General features: G+C 44.1%; 1 protein-coding gene across 3 annotated transcripts in view; it reads left to right on the top strand.

Annotated features, from left to right (window-relative positions):
• Positions 1-16,151, top strand: part of RAP1GAP2 (RAP1 GTPase activating protein 2) — a 251,691-nt gene extending 235,540 nt beyond the window's left edge. For 2 of the 3 annotated variants that reach the window (XM_026656556.1, XM_026656559.1), the window contains 6 exons: positions 3,021-3,158; positions 4,414-4,532; positions 5,674-5,787; positions 6,449-6,566; positions 8,238-8,364; positions 10,911-11,351. In XM_026656556.1, the coding sequence (XP_026512341.1) occupies positions 3,021-3,158; positions 4,414-4,532; positions 5,674-5,787; positions 6,449-6,566; positions 8,238-8,364; positions 10,911-11,029 (735 nt within the window). In that variant the 3' untranslated portion in view covers positions 11,030-11,351. Of the gene's footprint in view, positions 1-3,020; positions 3,159-4,413; positions 4,533-5,673; positions 5,788-6,448; positions 6,567-8,237; positions 8,365-10,910; positions 11,352-12,088; positions 12,128-13,366 lie in introns of those variants that run through there. The other variant, XM_026656558.1, reaches the window with a different exon arrangement.
• The last annotated feature ends 5,171 nt before the right edge of the window (positions 16,152-21,322 follow it).

Here is a 21,322-nt window from a genome sequence, read left to right as displayed (position 1 = left end):
TGAATTCAGCTGCCAGAGTGATTTTGCGTTTGCCTTGTTACCTTTGGACAGCACTGCAGATGTGCCTGATAGCTTATGTCCTTCACAGTGTGTTTCCAGTGTAAATATAAAATGAGAGGAGAAATTGTAAATAAAGTGGTTTGGAGGGAGAGGGGAGGGTAGAAAGAAATGACACGTGTTCATTTCTATTTGCCTCCTATGCCAGGCCTGCTTTCCAACTGCTCATCAGGTGCTGCAGCTGCCTCAGTTTGGTGGCTTCGGTGATCAGCTGTCTGGGTGCTTTTAGCCCCTCCCCACAAAGCCAATGTCCTCTCCTTCCTGGCTAAAGCAAATTAATTCTTTCACATACGCCCCAGAATTTCAAACCCTTCCTTTGCTGGCAGTGGTTTCAGCTCTTCACGGCCAGGCGGCATAGCTGAGGTGTAAAGGAGCTTGGACCCAAATCCGGAAAAGCATTTACGTGGCTAACTCCTATTGAAATCCATGGGAGTTAGGTGTATTCAGGTGATTCCAATGGGAGTTAGGCACCTAAATGTCTTTGGTGTGTCCCTCTCCCTGAGTCTCCAGTTTTTGGGTCCATGTAGAGAAGCAGCCACTCCCACCCCACCAGTTTACATCACTCACCACCCCCAGGAGCTACTCCCTACCTGGGCTCTCCTGCCAGCCCGCCTTTCAGGCTGCTTTTCCCGGCCCTGTCACAGGCACCTTCCCTGGCTCCCTTTCACCTGCGAATCCAGCTTAGGTCCTTTCCAGAGGCTGCTCACCTTCTCGCTCGGGAGCCAACCAACAGCCTGCCCTTCTGTCCCGCTCTGACTTCACGCTGGTTGGCTTTCATGTCCTTGTCCTCGCCCAGCAGGCCCCGGGGTGGGCTCAGGAGCAGAGAGGAAGCCAGACACAGGGCAGAGCTGGAACCGGAACCTTGCTTGAAGGCCCAGATCACTGCGGGACACCTCCCGTTTCAGTACAAGCCAAGTGGCACGAGTGCAAGGTCGGACATGGGGATCCGTCCTTTTAGAATTAAAGTCGCAAGTGTGAAAAATGCACCAGGCAGACTTCGGATTTTAAAGTGTAACATGTTTATTTCTAGGAATTGTGGGTTATAAATATTCATTATTAGCTGAGATGAAGTGGGCTCGTTTTCAACCTGATGCACAGAGAATTAGGCATGGCAATCCATCACCAATTCAGAGAAGAATAGGCCATGTCAATAGATTTTGTTTTTTTCCTGCATATCCTGCATAAGCATACCACAAGCTTAACGTTATTTAAAGCGATTCGTCCCACAGAAGTCAGCGGGACGACTCACAAAGCTAAGTTTTGTGTATGTTTAAGTCTTTGCAAGATCCAGACCATAATATTTATGACCCCTAAATAAATGCCAGGAAGAAATGCTAACATTTTGTTGACAGGGAAAGCTGAGTGAGCCAATACGATACATGAATTGAGAAGCACTTTATCTGAATATACTGAACGTAGAGAACATTAGTTATGGATAGTAAAGATACCGGTCAGTTACAATAATTAATTTGATTTTCAAGTATTGCTAATATATACATACATCTATCATAATAAACCAATCATTATGGATTTATGTTTTGTCTTGATTTTGATTGCAGGAAGGGGTACCATGATAGTCATTTCTTTAGGCTGAGCTGACACCTACTGGTTTAAAAAACAGTCACATCAGCCAGTTTAGTACTCTAGCATTAGCTGTTGTGACTGGGTGCACAGCACCCTGGGGTTAGAGTATTTCTAGATCAAAGTAATCGGCAGAGAGTGGCACATATCGTAATATTTCCTTTTCACTGAGGCCCAAGGGCTGTTTTTTTAATGGTAACTGTTAAGGATGCAGATACGCACCTAGTGGGAATTCCAGAGACACTTCAGTGCCCAACTCCTAGAAGTCATTGTTTCTGTTGAGTGTTCTCAGGGGGAATGTGGTCTAATGGTTAGAGCAGGACCTGGGAAGCAAGATTTCTGGGTTCTTTCCCTGCCAGGAGACTATTAGCCATGATTCTCAGGTTTTACTTCTGGCTCTCCCACTCACTACCAATGCTTACCTGTCAGAGACACATGGTAGACAATGATGTGTCCTCAGTCCATAAACTGTGTGCATAAAACTCATTAAGAGGAAAACATATGTCATGTTTGCTGTAAGGCGTGCCAGATAGGTGTCCTCTACTGCGTGCTAGGTAGCTAATAGTGGTGCAACATATATTAGTGTTTCCAACCTTTTCAGGTCAGCAAGCCCTTAGTCAAAGGGTCTGCGACCCTCTGAAATTTATTAGATTAAAAAAGCGTATCAGTGACCCCGCTCCATGTAATTTGGTGGGTGTGTTTTGAGAGGGTGACAGAGACTATTTGAAGGGGTGGGAGGGTATTGCGGGAAGTGAGGGAGATTTTCTTTGCTTTACAGTGTAATACAATTCTCAATGACTTGCCGCTCTCCTGATTGCCTGTTGTGATCCACCGGTTGAGAAACACTGACATACATGAGAAAAGACTATTTAATGAACTTGCGTGTCCTTTTCTTGTTGTCTAGTAGAACTTGGCTTGTGGGTGAAAGTGACGGTGACAATCCATCTCCTGAAGGATTTCTTTGGTTGGTTGTGGGTGCAGAGGGGCCTTTATGCCATTTTGCGTGATTCATGAGAGCCACCCCATGACCCACCTACGTTCTGTTTTGAGGACTTAGACAATGCCGACACTGTGTGAATTTTAATCCTTTGTGAGCCGTTCGTTGCATGGACTCAGCTGTCGACATTTGATACACGCTGGTGAATTTAATTGCACTTGTAGGTCACGTGGTGGTATTGCTGCTTCATCCTAGGATAAGAGTCAGGTTCCCGGGTGGATATCTGTGTTCACAAATTCAACTCTGTGTTGCAGAAGCTACTGACTCTGATTTTCTAAACTATGACAACATCCCGTGGAGATGCAAAGGGGTAGTTAGGGCAAGGAAATAGTATTCTGGTCTAATAGTGAGGGCTTGTTCCCTGTTCCTGTTAACTTGTCTACAGAGAGCCATTCGAGTCCGCAGCCATTCAATGGAAACCATGGTGGGGAGTCAGAAGAAACATCACAGTGGAGGGATCCCAGGGAGCCTGAGTGGAGGAATCACCCACAACAGCGGTGACGTAACAAAGACCACCTTCTCGGTGAGTACAGCACATCTGCTGAGACGCAATCGCTCTTGAGAGGTCGGAGGAGCAAGCGGTGAGAGAAGACCTATTGGACTGTTTAGTCTATCCTTTCTTTCCCGCACAGTACTGTTCCCTGCAGTCTATGGAAGTATGCTCTAGTGCGGATAAAGCCTGGATCGGGTGACACGAGACCTGGGGGACTATCCCTGGCTCTGCCACTAACCTACTGTATGACCTTGGACAAATCACTTCAACGCTCTGTGCCTTTGTTTATCCTCCCAGTCCCACCCTTTGTCCATCTTGTCTAATGAGATTGTAAACTCCTCGGAACAGGGACTGTTACTTAATATATGATTGTGTAGCGCCTGGTACGCTGGGATCCTGGTCTCTGTCAGGGCTTGTAGGTGATGCCATAATCATATGTATATTTCCAAGTGTTGTAATCAGTTCAGGTTTAAATATCTCAAGTGACAGGGCTTCCACCTCTCTCTTGGGGAGACTCTTCCAAAATCTTATAGCTATTGGTGCAGATTTACAAATGTTAGGTGCCTAACTCCCATTGATAGTGTACTGATAGTCAGTGGGAATTAGGTGCCCAACTCCCACAGGTGCTTTAGTAACCCCCCCTAGGCACCTCTCTATGCATTTAGATGCCTAAATATCTTTGTCAGTCTGGCCCATCCTCGTTAGGATTTTTTCTCCTTCTTCAGACCTAATTTTCCTTTTCTGTCACCTGATTAGTCTTTGTTATACCCCCTTGAATGACCCTAAACAACTCCTTTCCCTTCTATATGCTTCAAATCCTTTATCCTTGGGCTATCCTATCCTCTTTCAATCTTTGGTTATCCAAACTATACATCTCCTTAAAACTCTGTAGGCAGAAATATTCCTAGAAAAGGTGCATTAATGAATGTGAACTTGGTTTGCAAGGCTGGTGTAAGACATCATGTGGCAATTTTTCTAGCCAGTTGTGCGTAATAAGGATGAGGATGAGGATGAGATCTGTGTGGCAGATTGAAATGCTTTGCTTGTTTTGGGCCAAATTTTATTCCATTGCCTTTGGGGGAATTATAACTTTCAGATTGTCTTCCCAGATGTTTTAATCTGTTTTGGGAATGGCATGAAATATGTCGTAGATCTTCACGCTGAGGGGAAAATGCACAGCTGGAAATAAGTGTCTGGAGTAATTTCCATCTTGGCTATGGGCAGAGGAAGATCCTGGAGAGGAATATTTTTCTTTTAGTTGAAATTGGAACGTTTTGTTTTTCAGCCTCCTGTAGCCGCAGCAACAGCCAAGAACCAGTCAAGGAGTCCTATTAAGCGACGGTCGGGGTTGTTCCCCCGCCTGCACACTGGATCAGAAAGCCAATCAGAAAGCAGGACGAGATGGTAAGCACTAAAGTGCAGCAGTAGTAATTGTTTTGTCTGAGGCCTTGTCTTGACTAGGAAAAGAGAACATGCTTGTTATCATGTAACCCCACCATGACTTTGCCCTTAGCATAGACACTTTTTAACTCATGTTAGGTGATCGGGGCTGACCCTAGGCTCCCCTCATTGGTTGACCACATCGAGCTAAGTGTTCATCTTTGCCTATACGAGGGGCAAAGTCATGGATGAAGTTGTGGTAGCTAACAGATGTTGGCTGCCACAACGTCATCCCTGACCTTTTTTCTTAGTCAAGACAAGGCCTAAGATCTCAAGGGCTTCCTGCCTTCCCCATGAATCTCCACACCTTGCTAGCTCTAAAAGCAACGTTACTGTTGTTCATCTGATTAAAGGTGAGATGTCAAAGTTTGGCTAAAAGTAAACAAACAAACAAACAAACAAAAACTTGCTTGAGCGATTCCAGAAGAGGGGGAAGTGACATGAATGCTCTTGCTTAAAAAGGGTATTTAGGCTGTAAATCTACACTGGTCTCTGTGTCAGAGTGAGTGATATGACAAGCACTGTACACAGATGGGCTTAGAATAGAATGAATCCAAGCAGGGAGCTGGCCTGATTAAAGCTAGGGTCAGGTTTTTTAATATGATTCTATTTGCACTATAGAACACAGAGACTCAGGTGGGCCAGATTTTGATCAGAACTGCTGCAAAGTTCAAGAGGGTTTGGATCTAAGATGCTGACTCAGCCCATTCTGGAAAGAAGGTCCAGACCCAAAGTTTAGGTTAGGATCCGAACTTCCCCAAAGTTTTTGAGGGGTTGTAACCCGTGGCCCCTGCCAGCAGACACCTCGTTTGAAGAGGAGACTCCTCCACCCACCTAAACCATGCATCAGTTTGGCCAGCACTGTAGAAACTATTGTTTGATGCTAGAGACGTTGCATACTGTTGTCCTTTTCTAAGCAAGATAGCGAACATCTCCTCTGCCACAAGTCAGGTGCCAGGATCCCTTATAAGTGGGTTTCATGTCAGGCACTGATCCTGAATCAGCAATTGTTGCTCTGGATTTACATTGCCTAATAGGGAGCAGAATTTGGCCAACTGTTTCTTGTCTCTTGTATAATCCACCCAATCTGTTCTTTGCCCCTCAGTGACAGTGTCTCAGGAACACAGAAGACACCAGACGGGGGACATTCTTCTCAGGACATGAAATCAGAAACCTCATCTAACCCTAGCTCTCCTGAAATATGCCCCAACAAAGAAAGGTAAAGAGAAAAGGCTGGAGTTGGCGCAGCATAGTTCTCCTTAATGCCGGAGTTCATATCAGTGCAGTTCAGTAAGGAGCCTACAGACAACCAAACGGGAGGAAAGTGAAGTTATTATATGACTCACTTACAGCAAACCTACCATTGTATCTTTCTTTAAATAAGATTTGGTATTGAGGAAAAAACAACGAAAGCAGGCATCTCCCTTGCTTGTGTGAAAATACCTATAATTCTCCCATGAACTCTCTTACTAAAAAAATAACCAACAACCAGTATTTTGCAGATATTGTCCAAAACACCACAGCATTGCAATAAAAGCATTGTCTAGGATTGCTACTGCAGAATATCTAAAAGGTGAGGTTAGTAGGAATCTGTGGAAAACAGAAGAGAAATCAATAGAAATATTTAGTGTTCTGGTTAGCATTTAGGGAATTAACATGGGCCATTTGTTTCTGTTAGTCTTATATACCAGTCACTTAACTTCATGTTTTTTTTTGTAATGATTATGTATAGATTTAAAACTATAAAGCAGGCCAAACTAATCCCCGCTGTAATTCCATTGCAGTCATGGAAATGAATCAAGGATAAACATCTCCCACTAGCCTTAAGCATGAAGCTGTCTGTGCTGTAATCATCTGTTTTCTTCTTGTTCGCTTGCTAGGCCATTTATTAAATTGAAAGAGAATGGAAGATCAAATATCTCACGCTCTTCATCAAGTACCAGCAGCTTCGGCAGCACGGCAGGGGAGAGCGAAACCTTGGAAGAATACGACAGCGTGGTAGGCACTGAAATACCATCACACTTGTATACAGTAGGGCCTGCTTCTGATCCTGCTTATGCTTGTCTAAGTCCATTGACTCCAATTGAGTTACACCTGATTTACACTGGTCTACGTTCAGAATTAGACCCATAATAGCTATACATAGTTGTACATTTATCTAAACAGCCTCATGTCATGGATCTTACTGCAGGGCTTTTATTTATCTTTAGCCATCACTGTTTTTAATGAGTTTCCATCCTCTCAATTAACTAAAAATTCTATAGCAGTTCTCACCCTAACTTCAGGATAGAGTCCACTGGTCGCCAGTGCAGTAAAATGATGAGGCACAACTAAGGGTATGTCTACACTGCAGTCATGGGGTGTGACTGCGGCTAGTGTAGACACACCTGGGTAGACTGAGTTTAGCTCGTTTGGGTACTAGGATAGTGAACCCCGGCAGCATGCACTTCAACTGATTGCAGGGTGCAGCTAGACTAGACATCTTGCTGGTAATGACATTGACAGTGGAAATCTAATCAAGCTGTAGCTCTTCTCCCTCCCTTCGTATTTACATTGTACTCATTACCCCGGTAGCTAAGTGCCTAGAAGTATCATTCCCTTCATGTTACTGAGGCACAGGGGAGGGAAGTGATTTTTCAGATGTCTCATGGTGAACCTGTGGCAGGGCCAAGAATATAATGATCCGAGTCGCCTGACTCAGATCATTCCTGCATGTTCCCAGTCCTAGGGGCCTTGCTGCCATGAGGAGGCAGTATCTGTGGCTGCGTGGTGGTAATAGTCTGTGTTCTGTCATGTGACTCAGCTGTTCCTTTATGTTTTCAAAGGAGCTTACAAGATTCCATTCATTAGACCAGGGGTGGCCAACCTGTGCCTGAGAAGGAGCCAGAATTTACCAATGTACATTGTCAAAGAGCCACAGTAATACGTCAGCAGCTCCCCCCACCCGCCTCCCACCCACCGGCACCCCCGTCGATCAGCGCCTCCCGCTCCCTCCCTGCACTTCCTGATCAGCTGTTTCCTGGCGTGTGGAAGGCTCAGGGGGAGGAGCGAGGGCACTACAGGCTCAGGGGAGGGGGTTGGAAGGGGAGGAGTGGGGGCAGGGCCTGTGGCAGAGCCAGGGGTCGAGCAGTGAGCACCCCCCCCCAGCACATTGGAAAGTTGGTGCCTGTAGCTCCAGCCCCGGAGTTGGTGCCTATACAAGGAGCCGCATGATAACTTCTGAAGAGCCGCATGTGGCTCCGGAGCCACAGGTTGGCCACCCCTGCATTAGACTGATTAAAAACAAAACAAATCCTACAGCCCTTCCTGACACTGAGGTTAATGGGACTGCTCAAGGGAATTCAGGCTGCAGGATTGGGCCAGAATTTGATCTCACTTGCGTTGGTTTGGCCTCTCCCCACTGACTTCACACTTGATATACATACACAAGAGGGGAACTGAATCTAGGGTGTGCAAAAGTCCTGATTGCAGCCTGTGGGGACATTGCTGTGCAAGTCTAAGCCCCAGCAGGCTTTGCTCCATCAATACCACCTTTCCCAAGAACCTTGCTCTTCCCACCTGGGCTCTCGGACTGGAGCCTCTGCTGAGCACAGATGCAGTGCGGTAGAAATAGAACACCACTGATGAAAGTTCTCCATAAAAAGGTCTTTGCTCAATCTCTGCCTACAGGGCAGCCAGCCATCCACAGCCTCGCCTTTCAAACAGGACGTGTTTTTCTACGGCTCTTCTCCCAGCAATGAGAATTCGAGCATGGCAGCTGCTGCTACACCGGTGATCATGAGCAGGAGTCCCACAGGTGTGTAGGATGGGGTGGCAGTGCGTGAACGGGACAGACACTTGTATCTGTTGGGCAAATGTACAAATATCTCTAGGAAGGTCAATTCACTAAGCACCTCCCATGGAACGAAACCCAAGTATCTGGCTCCACTTTAATCTTCTTCTAATAAAGTTCCTATGCTGCCTTTTCACCATAGTGCCTGAACACCAGTAGTGCATTAAGCAACATGACTACAATCCATCAGGTGGTGTTTATTCTCTGATCCTCTCCCCAGAGGGAGAAGTGTGTGCAGTGGAGGATGTTTCGGTAGGGTTTGTTTGGGGGTTTCTTTGGTCTCTGGATAAAAATTGTCCCACAGGAGATGGCAAACAGGTTGCCATTGGACCCCACAGAAACACCACAATCCATTCAGCACTGGCATGGAGGAACAGACTGGCACGGGCCTGTCCATTCTTTTGAAACCCAGCAAAAGCCGCCACTGGTCTCCCCAGCATCTGTTGCCTTTTGTTTTCCAAGGCCCTGGCAGCACTGGGAAATTATCTTTCTTCTGTGAAGAAAAATCTGCCCTAGTCGGAGCTCTGCGATAGCGCTGCTGGCAGTGCATTGAAACATAACCCACAAAACAATGAGCCAAATTACTTCAGCCGCTTTCCCCCCAGCCAGCCATTAATCTGCAGTGAATATTTTATCGCCAGTCACTGTTACTGAGAGCCCTATTCTTCAACGCCTGCTCATACGAAAATCCAGCTGAAATCAATGGGCCAATTCACATGAATAAGTACTACTTGATGTGTGAGGGTTGCAGAATTGGACCCTTACTTAGGGCTTGAATTGGCATCCCCTATTCACATTAGACAATAGTCCCATTGAAGTCAATAAATGGAGACAGCTGGCTTGACTCTCTCAGCATGACTAAGGATTACAGAATGGGGCCCAAGAGGCCCAAACCAAAATCTATTGAAGTCAATAGGCACCTTTTTATGGTTGTCTTTTCAGGCCCTCCCAGTTCAGCAGATGCACTTTACCAAGTGCTTTACTGTAAGCACATAAGTAATCCTATACATATTCAGTAAAGAATTTAGACTTGTGCTCAATCCCATTGGCTCCAATGGGCTTTGAATCAGTCCCTTAAAAATTAGTTAGATAGAATGACTCATTCTGATCCATAGAAGCCTGACGGTGCTATCAACGATTATATTACACTTTCAGGATATGTCTCCACTGCAGGTGGGAGAGCACCTCCCAGCCCAGGTAGAGTCCCACTAGCGGAGATTGAGCTAGAGTGCTAAAAACAGCAGTGTGGACAAACCCATCCCTTCCCTTAGGTTTGAGAGCCCAAATTGCAATGTCCATATGGCTGTTTTTAGCGTACCAGCCCAAGCCCCGGGGTGGGAGGCTCTCTCCCACCTGAAGTGTAGGCATACCCTCGTTGGCCTGTGCAGAAGCAGCCTCGGAAAGTGAATGAAATGCTAACTTCTTCCTAAAATCTTGGCTTGAAAGGTATCTTGCAGACACGTCCTGGTCACCATGGTATCCATTTAGCAGACTTCGTATTTTTTATGTTTATATTCTGCACAGGGAATCTATTTCTAACTAAAGCGTATCGGTGGCTGTTTGTTGTTGGTTTGTTTCCTTCAATGGACTGGCAACTAGAGTAGTCTTGGAAACCTACATATGAGATCACTGGCTCCATGGAAAATGCTGTGATTCAGAACATAACCAGTAACTAAGAAGTTTCCTTTCGGCATGATTCTGTCAGGCTTGTGTTGAGCTGAAGCTCACTCTGCCACTAGTTCCATTCATTTCAATAGAACCGCTAGCAAAAATAAGGCACTACTCACTATAAGGGCGACAGAATGGGAACCTTTGTTAGTTCATTAAAATAATGACACTAATACCATTCTGTTCTGGAAGGTTTTGTGTGTGCAGGCAAGGAGTTCGGGACTTCAGCGTCATATTCTCCTCACACATAGATCTACCACTGTTTTAAATTTCATTCCCCATAAAGAGTGTGGGAGGAAATGATACAAGTGCAAAATGCATAATGGGAAGTTATGAGTTAAGAGTATTAGCTCTTGGCTAAACAGCCATCTCAGTTTAACAGTTCACAAATTAGTAACTGGGAACAGGGAACAGCTGTAAAAGAAGGATGAAGTGGAAAATCTGAGGGAAACTTTAGCTCTACCCACGTGCCCATCACATGCCCAGTTACTTTTGTCAACATTAAAACAGCCATTCTCTGTGTTCAAAATTTGTATTTCATATTTGTCCCCTTAGCAAACTGAAACCCGTGCCATGCATTTCCTAGATCGGTCATTTATTAGTCTTTTCAGTGACATTTCTCAGAAATATTATGGGATATAATTAAGCATCAATTTACTCCATTCAAGATGATTACTTAATGTGGAAGTTTTGCACAACCTTTAGAAAAAATGAAATAATTGATAAAATCAATAGGAATCCATTCAACTGACTGGCTGGTTGGGCTGGTCTAGGTGCAGTCAAGATTATAGCTTAAACAAATATTGGTTTATTGATTTTTTTTGTTGTTTGTTTCCTGACAGATATAAAGAGCAGAAACTCTCCGAGGTCCAATCTAAAATTTCGCTTTGATAAGCTTAGCCATGCCAGTTCCAGCACGGTATGTATCTGTTATTGTAACCAGCATGGTCTCACACACTGAACGTGTTACAGCTCCAACTGTCCACTATGTCCGAGCTGTGCTTGGATAGAGAATAGCAGCCACTGGGAGCCAATTGCAGCGCCCTGATCCTCAGCAGCAGGCAAGTGGGGGGTCCTACTCTAACTTCTGTAAACAACTTTATGCCTGTGGAGAATCAGGTACAGCAGTTCAATGCCCTGGGATACCTTGACACGCTCCTTCATGCCAGGTGTAGGAGGGACAGCTAGTGCGGGAGGCAGTGGAGCATTCCCATAGCACAATGTGACTCTAGCAGACCAGAGAATGCAGCCCTATGTCTAAGGATATCACACAGCAGCACACAGAGCGGGAAGACCATGCGACCACCACCACCAAACCTACAGAGGGGGCAACTCGCTGGTTGCTCCAGAACAGGGGAGAAGTTCCAGTCTGAGGCCGAGGTTCTGTGTGTAAGCCCCATAACAAAAGATACGGGGTCTCATGTACACACACATCTCCCCTGCCCCCCCCCACTAAATTACATGTGCTCCTAGCACATGTTAACAGTCTCTTACAATGGGTTCCCAGAGGCAGCATCATACATGCCAGTGTTAATTGACACACACCAGCCCGGGAAATGCCGACGACAGTCACCAAAGCACGGCATTCCCAAATAGACTTCTTGGATTCTTCTGCGGTCAGGTGGCTCAGTTGTGCAAAATGGTTGCTCTTATGGAAAGGGGAGGGCAGAAAAAGGGATTGGGAGAAGCAGAGGGTCTGTTGATGGCCAGTCCCTGGGCGACATCCGCTGGGGTACCTGTTAAAGCTGGTCCAAATGCTTCAAAATTGTGATGATGAAGTTGTCGTTGTAAAAATTTCATCAGCATTTTTGCTGTTATTTTTTTCACCCATTCTGATACTAGCGATTGTGAATCTCATTTCTGACCTTCCTACAGGCCTGTTCTGGAGGCCCGTTGGGGACAATTGTAGCTCAAGTTAAGAAATACAGGAGGTGCAGGGTAAAAAGCTTTTTACACACAGTTGTCCCTTTATTTGTATGAAAAAAAAATCTGTGTTCTGCTTTTTTTTTCTTTTATATAGAGTCACTAGCAGGCAACAGACAACATGAACTTGTAAAAGGTAAGTGCTTTGTAATATGCTCTACGGTGATTGGTCCATTCCCCTGCCAATGCAACTATAGCACATTTCTTTGGGTTCTATCTAGCATAGATTTAAGAGTCCCAGTGGGATTGCCATCATTCTCTTTTGGAGCGATTGTTCGGCAGGCTAATAGATCTCACTGGGGCAAGGTCCACAGTTTTAGCTGTTGCATTGTTTTTTTAAAGGAGTGGTTAGAATTTTTACAGTGAGAATAGGATACATTTTGTTCATGCTCATAACTGGAAAAAAACAGGCTGAATAAGTTGCTCAAACATCCCCCCCTGCCAAAAAAAAAAAAAAAATCCAAAAAACATTTGGGCAGCGCTCAGGCATGGAACGATTCAGCTCATCAGGTATGTTTTACAAGCATTTAAAACATGGAATTGTAATGGGAACTGTTTTGCAACCCTTAGCAGTTTTTCAACTAATTGCTGTAATAACCTGGGGGCCGGGGGTCTCAGTCTAGTTCTAAATAGACATGTGTCCGCAGCAGAATATGCCTCCATCAGAACTGGCAACTCTGTTTCATCAGAGAAGTGCAGAGGTTTGAGTCTGGATATTCGTCTGGCTTACAGGTGGCCCTCTCCACATCAAGGTTGAAATATACTGATGAGCCACACAGGGAAGCTTGCAAGGCCCATGTTTTTATTGCAGGTCTTGCGACAGTTGTGGCTTTTCTTAAGGTCCCAGCTCTTGGAGTCCTGTTATTTCACAAAAACCTCAGCTTCCATTCAATTAAAAAGTTTCTCGCCCTCACAGTTGTGGTGAACAGCCTCAAACCCCAGCAGTATCCCAAAATGTATAATTTTTTTTAAATTGGGCAATTTTTAAGCCAAGCTCCTGCTTTGTGTGTGCTGACTCATGAGTTTTCAATACTTAGGGTTAGCAGTGCTGCAAGTTCTAACTCTTCTGTGGCTTCAGAGGGAGATGGAGTGGCTCAACACCTGTGAAAAACCTGGCCTTCCACGTTAAGAGCAATCACTACCTTCAGCAAGTAATATGGGCCTGAGCCAAAGCCTACTGCCCTCCACTGAAAGATTCCAACTGGCTTTGGATCAGACCATACCTTTACTTGGAGGTGAAAGTTTTTACAGCCGCATAGTGCTTTGCAGAACTCTGAAAGTGGCACGTCTTATTCATACTGTCACTGACCCTTTCTTGAGAATTTTCTCCTTTAGCAATCTCTGAAGTTTTCCTTCTTTTTGCCTTTTTTTGCAGTTTATTTCTGTTATAACAAAGGGAAAAATTCTTCTCTTCCAACATCAAATGGGAAACCGTATTAGCTACACTAACAGCAACTGCCACGCTGCATTGTGAGATCTTCACCTATTCAGCTGTACCTTTAAGTAAGTCAAGAAGAAACTGCCCTCTTGCAGTAATTTCTGTAATTCTAACAAGAACCCATCTTTTCAGAATGGTAAGCAAGTTACTCGACTCCCATTTTGTCTGACAAAACCCATTCTTGCACTGCAGCAGGAGATGCATTTTCTACCATGTACTTGAAGCAACTTCACCCTCTCGCTTGGTACTCTGAAATGTGTTAACCTCGTGTGCGCCTTGTATGTACTGTAGCTATTTGTCCTAAGATGAGTGTTGTTCATCTTGTATATCTTTCACTGGAAAAAGACAATTCAATAACACATCCTGTTTCCCATAGGCTTTTTCATATTGCAACTCTGTGTCTATCACGTTGAGCTAGCATAGGATTTTCCTTGTCCAGAAAGTAGCAGAGGGACTGTGGTCGAGTGGATGTGGCCCCATGCATGAACTTGAGCAGTAACTTCTGTGGGCCTCTGTTCCCTTCCTCCTTGGTAGGGTAGGAACTGACTCATATGATGGGTTTGTTCAGTGCCAAGCACAATAGGACCTCCAGGCACTCCCACACTAGAAATAATACTAATGGAGGCTCTGCTATTTTACAGTAGAGAATTTGGCCCTCACTCTTTAGGAGGACATATGGTCTGGAGAATAGCCACTTAGCTTGTAATTTGCTTGCTGGGGATAGATTCCAGCCGTTAAGAAGCAGACTTCTGTTGTTTGTTTGTGTAAACTCGCTTGGCAGGACTGTGTAACCCACCTCCTCAGAGGAAGTTCATCCCCTTTGCTGTGTAATGGATTAGACACATGCTGTGGGGAGCGGCTGTGCAAAGTCAAAATAGGGCTGGGAAGAAGGGAACACCCTCCCCCCACCCGTGAATAGAGAGAGATGAATAAGCAAACTCCACCCTCTCATAACCACAAAACAACGCTCCAGCTACTGTTCTACATCACCCTGGGGTAAGGCTGATTTCTGCAAACAGGGCTTGTACGTGAGCAAGGTCCTCCTTTGCATGGGCAGCAGCGGTGTGGTTCGTATTTTTATGGGTGCCATGATAGTATACAAGAGCCTGCAGAATGACCAACACCACGCTCTTGGGAGACATCACCAAAGATTCTGCACGTCACCCAATTAGTTAAGGAAGTTTGCCATTAGAAAAGGGACAAAAAAAATTGGAGAACAGTTTTTTAAGCTGTATAAAGATGCAACAGATTTTCAGTACTGTGAGAAAAGCGTCAGGCCCCCTATTTTTCCTTCCATTTTATGCTTCATGGAAAGCGATTTCACTTCCCTCACATAGCGTCAGTAGTACACGGCCTTGTTAAAGAACAGCACTTAGGTCACCTGCCACCTTTCAAGACTCAATTGCCATAGAGAAACTGCCAGGACCTGAGGGTTCCCATAGAACCAAATGTAGACGTTTAATCAAACACCAGGGGTCTAAATGTCCTGTACCTTTTACTCTAGTGCAATGTAAGTGTAAAATGGCATTATGTTGGTTGGCTACTTTGCACTGTGTGACTACTGCAAGGCAAGGGAGAGTCAGTCAGTCAGAGCCCAGCTGTTTAATTAAACATCTCCAATAGTACTACAGGAACCCATTACATTAAAGAAGAGGCGCTTTCATTTTATCAGCAGCTGAATTGCAGCGAGAGGGGAAGTGCTTTATATAATTTAAACACCTTTTCCCCTGCCCCAGATGGAGTGACTTCAGCTACTACTGGGGAGTGGGATTCTGACTACTAAGTAGATCTCAAAAGCACCCACTGAATTTTGTGGGCCAGATCTTCAGCTGGGGTCAGCAGGTGATGCTCCAGCCTTACACCATGTGAGAATTGGACCCCACATATCAAATTTGAGTTTCATGTGAATGACTTTTCAGTACCTGACTTGTTCCTCCAAAAATGGGGGAAAAGACCGTGTAATTTCTATCGCAAAGAGTTGCTTAAAGCTTCTTTTATGGGAAAATAATTTACTATCATTTCATATGTTGTATGGAAATACTGGTGGAGCTAAATGCACTTTGTGGTCCTTTTCCCCTCCCGTGCATGACAGCTCGTACGTCATTTCTGGTGGTGGGTACAAGTTACTACTTTGATTTTGATATCAGGAACTCTAAATACCTCTATCGATTTCCAATGTAGCCAGCTTCCTTTTTTTTGTTCTTATGGAGGCCCCATCGAAAGGGAGTCTTTCCACTAGAGGGCTCAGGGATGAGGCCCATGCCGTTAGCATGCTAAAAAGAATGTTGTCATTTTGCACAGTGCGAAAAGCATTTTTTTCCTTAAATTAATCCAGCTGATTCACTAACACTGCCTCATTAAATGAGGGGCTTCACTTGCGTGTGGAAAGAAAATGTTCATACTTTGGTGCCAGAGGTTAGGGCATCCAGTTTTACATTTGAGGCTCTGAAGTGTCCCAAATGGGTCTCTGGTGTCTAATTTGTGGCTATAAGTGCAGAATTAGGAACCCCGCCAATCACAATCATAATGTGACAGAGGAAAGTGTAAAATACATGTGGGCATAACAAATTGAGGAGCCGTATTTTCAAGCAGCCCACAGCAGGGGGAGTGCTGCCCACAGGCAAATCCGTCTCAGCTGGTACACTTCAGTGTAGTTCCTTTGGGCTGGTCCACACTAACCCCCCAGTTCGAACTAAGATACGCAACTTCAGCTACGTGAATAACGTAGCTGAAGTCGAAGTTCCTTAGTTCGAACTACAAGGTACTTACCGCGGGTCCACACGCGGCAGGCAGGCTTCCCCGTCGACTCCTCTCGCAGAGCAGGAGTACTGGCATCGACGGCGAGCACTTCCGGGATCGATTTATCGTGTCTAGACAAGACGTGATAAATCGATCCCAGAAGATCGATTGCTTACCGCCGAACCCGGAGGCAAGTATAGACGTACCCTCTGACATGAATCAAACTGTACTGGCTCTACACCCTTGAAGGATCTAACACCATGCTGGCAAAGTGCTATGGTAACTTGGACACAAGCTTTGGAAAGAGTCTGAAATTTTGGTTGAGGCAAACACACAGTATGTAGAACCAAATGTTCATTTTCCATCAGCAGCACACTGCATATTGGTTTAATAAAACAGATACTTACAGGTGCTGCCGGTGCCTACACGTAGTTTGCCAATTTAAAATAAAACTAATTGCCATATAAGAGCTTGTAACTATAACAGCAGAGGAAGTAAAGGACAAGAGACAAATTTTATTGATTATTTTCTCTGAGAACAGAGAGTGTGTTTTCCTTTAAAAGTACAGCTCTCTGCAGAATGAAATACTAGTAACAACTAACCAAAATTCAGAATGTTTTCTCCTTTAATTTCTCTGAACAGAATTTAAATATTAAAAATGAGTATTTTGTTTAAATAAGGAAAAAGCACTGTCTCTTAAGTCCTGTTTTGCAGCAGTATGTATAGATAGGTACAGATGTCTCAGGTTCAAAACATTTAAAAACGTCAGAGCTCGTGTGTGTACATATTTTCTCCACTCTTTTTTGTTTGATATTGTTTGATCAATTTCCTTAAGCCATATACCAAAATGTCACCTGGTAGGTTTTTTTTTGGTATTTCAACGGGCTGCTTTGATTCTACACAAGTCATCTTTGGCTTCAGTGTTGATCTCTGTAAAGATCTTTAAGCACAAGACAGGATGTCTTGGGGTATTTCATTAGAGACTGTGACTTTCTGTAAAAGTTGTTTGAATGCGATTCAAAGCCATGCAGATGGGAAAGTCTGAAAATAAGTGAGAGAAATACAGTGAAGTGGACTCATCTTCACCATACCAATCCCACAGAATTTCAGAGGAGATGGAGAATTAAGGTCTTCAGGTTAAGTTTTCAAAAGTACCCAAACATGTCAGGAGTTTAAGCTTGATGAGTCTTAGATACTTTTTACCCCCTCACCACTTGTGATCATTAAAGATCCTGTGGAGCATTTTACAAGAGTAGAGGTTTTAATGCTGCTGTCCTGGCCACATTCCAGTACAATTACTTTCTGTCTACTTACGTTCCTTTGAAGTTTTAAGTGGGAATGGTATTCTTCTTCACTTCTGTCCGAAACTGCTGTGCTACACCTCAGAGGCATCTACACTGCAGTATATATTGCAAAGTGTTTTGGGAGGACAAGAACTACATAAGACATTAGAGGAAACCCTCAGTAGTTCTAGTTAATACACTAAATTCTGAGACCGTGCCATTTTTCAGTTGGAGTGAAAAATGGGACTCAGAAAGCAGAAACAAGATATTTTTGTCATTCTTCACATGGTCAACAAAAAATAGGGATCGCTATGGGACATAAACTCCAAGTGCAGATAGGAGGACAGTGTTCTGGTGTCTGTCTTACCAACTTGCACTGATTTTACTGTATTAACATGGGTACTGTGGAAGTGCAAACACTGTATATAAGACATTCAGGGCCAGATCCTCAGCTAGTGTACATCAGCACAGCTCCACTGACTTCAATGAAGGCCTGCTCTGTAAGTTGGGAATCATTTTATTTTATGCTTTAACTTTTCCACCACTTATTTGAGCACTAAGGGGAAGGAGTTCTCTTCTCTAATCTGCAGCACATACTGCACTCATTACCTGCCCAGAACTTCCACAGAGGGCCCTGGAGACTCTAGACAGAGAAGAAAAGGGGGGGATTTTCAAAAGCTCCTAAGGGAGTTAGCAGCACGAGTCAAATTGAAAGTCTGTGGGGCTTGTGCTCCTAAGTTGTTGAGCCTCTGAAACCCCCCACCCCAAATATGTAATCTGCAATCAATCCCACATTGCAGACAGGAAATCTCAAGTGCTGAATGGAATGGAGAATTCAGTCCTGCCTCTCAATATTCTGCTGTTTCAATAGCAGAAAGGGGATTGGTTTGCAACTGTGTACACACACTTACATGTACGTAAGTGCTTTCCTGCACATGTCTCACAGAAAGCATGGACCGTCAAGTGCTTTGGTGAACAGGGATGTACTTAAGCACATATTTAACTACTTTAAGAACTAGGGCTTTGGTTACTGTCGAGAGGAAGGGCCAAACAGCTAGCTGGTGTAAATGGACACATTAATGCCAGCTAAGGATCTGTGCCAAAGATTTTTCAGCTGATTGTGAGAGGTACTTAGCACATACAAGTGCCATTGAAGTCAATGGACGTTGTGGGGGCTCAGCACCTCTGCAGATCAGACCCTTTGATTCATGTGGCTTAAGTTCAAAATTCGGTTTCATTTTTAAATAGTTAACGGTTTCTTTTTTTCTCTCCAAATCTTAACGCATGCTTTCAATTTTTTTTGGTCGTGAATGTAGTACTGTATAAAATCCTGCAAAGGGTTTTCTAAACAATAGAATGTGATGAGAGGTAACAGTGTGGGGAAAAAAAATTCTTAATGAAATGTATCTGACATAAAAATTATTTTTTTGTAGAGAGGTGATGCTTTGTAGAGTTTCTGGTTACCTATGTTTGTGTAAATAATGTACATTTAATTTATTGCTATGGTAGCATATTGTATTTGTTATGTATAAAAACTAATTCTAAAGGTTCAAAAATGTATATTTTGTTGCTTAATCGTGTCTTTGCAAAGTTCACAATAAAGAACATATTTTGTGCCTGTAAGCGTACCAGGATTTCTGTGCACTGATAAAGCATTTGGCTTCAACTGCACCCTGCAGGGTTGCTTGTGATCTCCCTGATGTGGTTTTATGCCGGTTTACTTCCACGAACTACCGTGGAGTTACTCCTGCTTTACAGCAGTGTATGAGATCAGAATCAGGCCCTAAGGGAAAGCAAATGTAAATGCATGGCTAATCCATATAAGTCACAAATTGGCATACATCCACTGAGTGCAATGGCCAATTTCCATCACCTGAAGCTCTTAAAATATACTCCATGCTTAGTAACTACTGAGTTAAGACACTTTTTCAAAATGGAAAATTGATCCAACACACCATGGGCCAAATTTCGTTCATTTATACTGGTGTAACTTCAGTAGAGTTACTCCTGATTTATTTAGTGTAACTGAGAACAGAATTTGGGACCAATTCAGTAAACCATTTAATCGAGTATTTAAGTTCCATTAAATTCAATGGGATGTAAGCATGTGCGTAAAGCTAAATTCAGACTGAAGTGGGTACTTATATATTAAACATAAGCTATCTTCAGTGTCAGATTTTAAATGGCCATCAATTCCAGCTGCTAAACAATATGAACGGCCAGTGCCTTAATTCAATGTTAAAACAATGAATGAGTGCCCTTGCTTGTCATGAGCTGAGCTGACCTCAAATAGATTTTCCAAACCAGCAGTCTCAAATTGGGTGTTTCTCTCTTTTTAACATTATGAATTATTTACTTTAAAACCCCCCACAAAAGTCATTACTAATACATAGTGCCATGTCCAGGCATCATGTCTCTTTACAATATTAAGCTCCATAAAACTTTGCACGAGAAGGGAAGACTTTTTGCCCCTTAGGTTAAGAGCACCTGCTGGATCAAGCTTTTGAATATCAGTGCCCTGTAGATTGCCTATGGGTTTGTTTTCAGGCAGAAGCTGTACCTCTTTAACAATACTGGTATCAAAGTGGTACCTGCCCCTCATGGGGTCAGTTATATTGGTAGAAAGGTGCTTTGTACAATATGGGTAGGCCTCAGTCAACATGACAATCAGACCCTCAGGTGGTAGAAATCACTGAAGTTCATTTGACTTTGCTAGAGCTGTACCAATTGAGAGTCTGGCTCTCATGTTCTCTTTTTCCCCCCAAGGGGGAATTTATTTCACTAGAGTACTTTTTAGAAGCAGAGCCCCCCTCCCTTCAAGGCTTATCATAAGTAAGTTAGGGAGATACCTTGAAATAACATCGGTCCCTACTACTAATCAAACCACATGGAAGAAGGGAAAAGCAGCAGCTGTTCAATTAGTCTAACACATGCACATTACAATAACCACCTGGCGTAGCTTACCTGGATCCCACCAGCCTTTGAGCCCTTACAAACGTTCTCCCTGTGCTAGGTATGAAATTGGATTTTCGCTGAAACTCATAAGGCCTCATTTAAATCCCTGTAGTTTGGAAATTCAGTTGCGATGTCCCAGGGTCCTTCCCTCCTGGAGCTCTCAGGAACATGTCTGGCGGCCACAGGACCAGTCAAGTGTTCCTACATCTTCAGTGAACAAATCACAAAAGAAGATTAGCCCGTGTTGCTCAAGCTTCAGGCATTTTTTTTTTTTTAAAGGTATTACTCCGCTGTCCCTGCAACTTTATATCTTCAACACTGTAACAAGAGGGAAACAAAACCAGGAGGTAGAATAAATCTTCCTTGATTTATACCTCACAGATAATACGGTGGTAAGTGTCATGGGGAATATTACACCACAGTCTCTTCTATCCTTTGGGATGCAGTAGGCAGAGCCCAAAGCACCATAAAGCTGGGATTTTTGAAGGAGCCAAAGGGAGATAGACACCAAACTCCCTTCTTCTCCCTCAGCTTGAAATGAGGAGGGTTAATTGTTGCTTTGCTCCAGAATCTACAGCAGGGGGCGCAATGACAATGTGCACTGGCCCAGGTGGGGGCTGTGTGCCCCAGGCAGGAGATTCTGGGGTGCACTGTTGCTGTGCCACCCGTAAAGAAGATGTGTTTCCCAACTGCAGCCTCCAGTTCAGTGGGTCAGCATGAAGGGTGTTCTCCTTCAGAGCAAGGATGGTGACTAGGAAAAGCCTGGGGGAGGCTCTTTCACCTCCTTCTCCCACCCTGCCAGCTCCCAGGAGCCAGCACAAACTGGTTTTGATAAGGGCACGGTGTAAACAGAATTTCAAACCTCATCTGGCCTACAGTGGGGGTGCAATCCTGTCCTCATTTAAATCAATGGGAG

This window comes from Terrapene carolina, unplaced genomic scaffold, assembly GCF_002925995.2.
Source record: "Terrapene carolina triunguis isolate 2854851 unplaced genomic scaffold, T_m_triunguis-2.0 Scaffold231, whole genome shotgun sequence".
NCBI lineage: Eukaryota > Metazoa > Chordata > Testudines > Emydidae > Terrapene > Terrapene triunguis.
The sequence above is the reverse complement of the archived record's forward strand: the minus strand, read 5'-3'. Positions and strand labels throughout refer to the sequence as shown.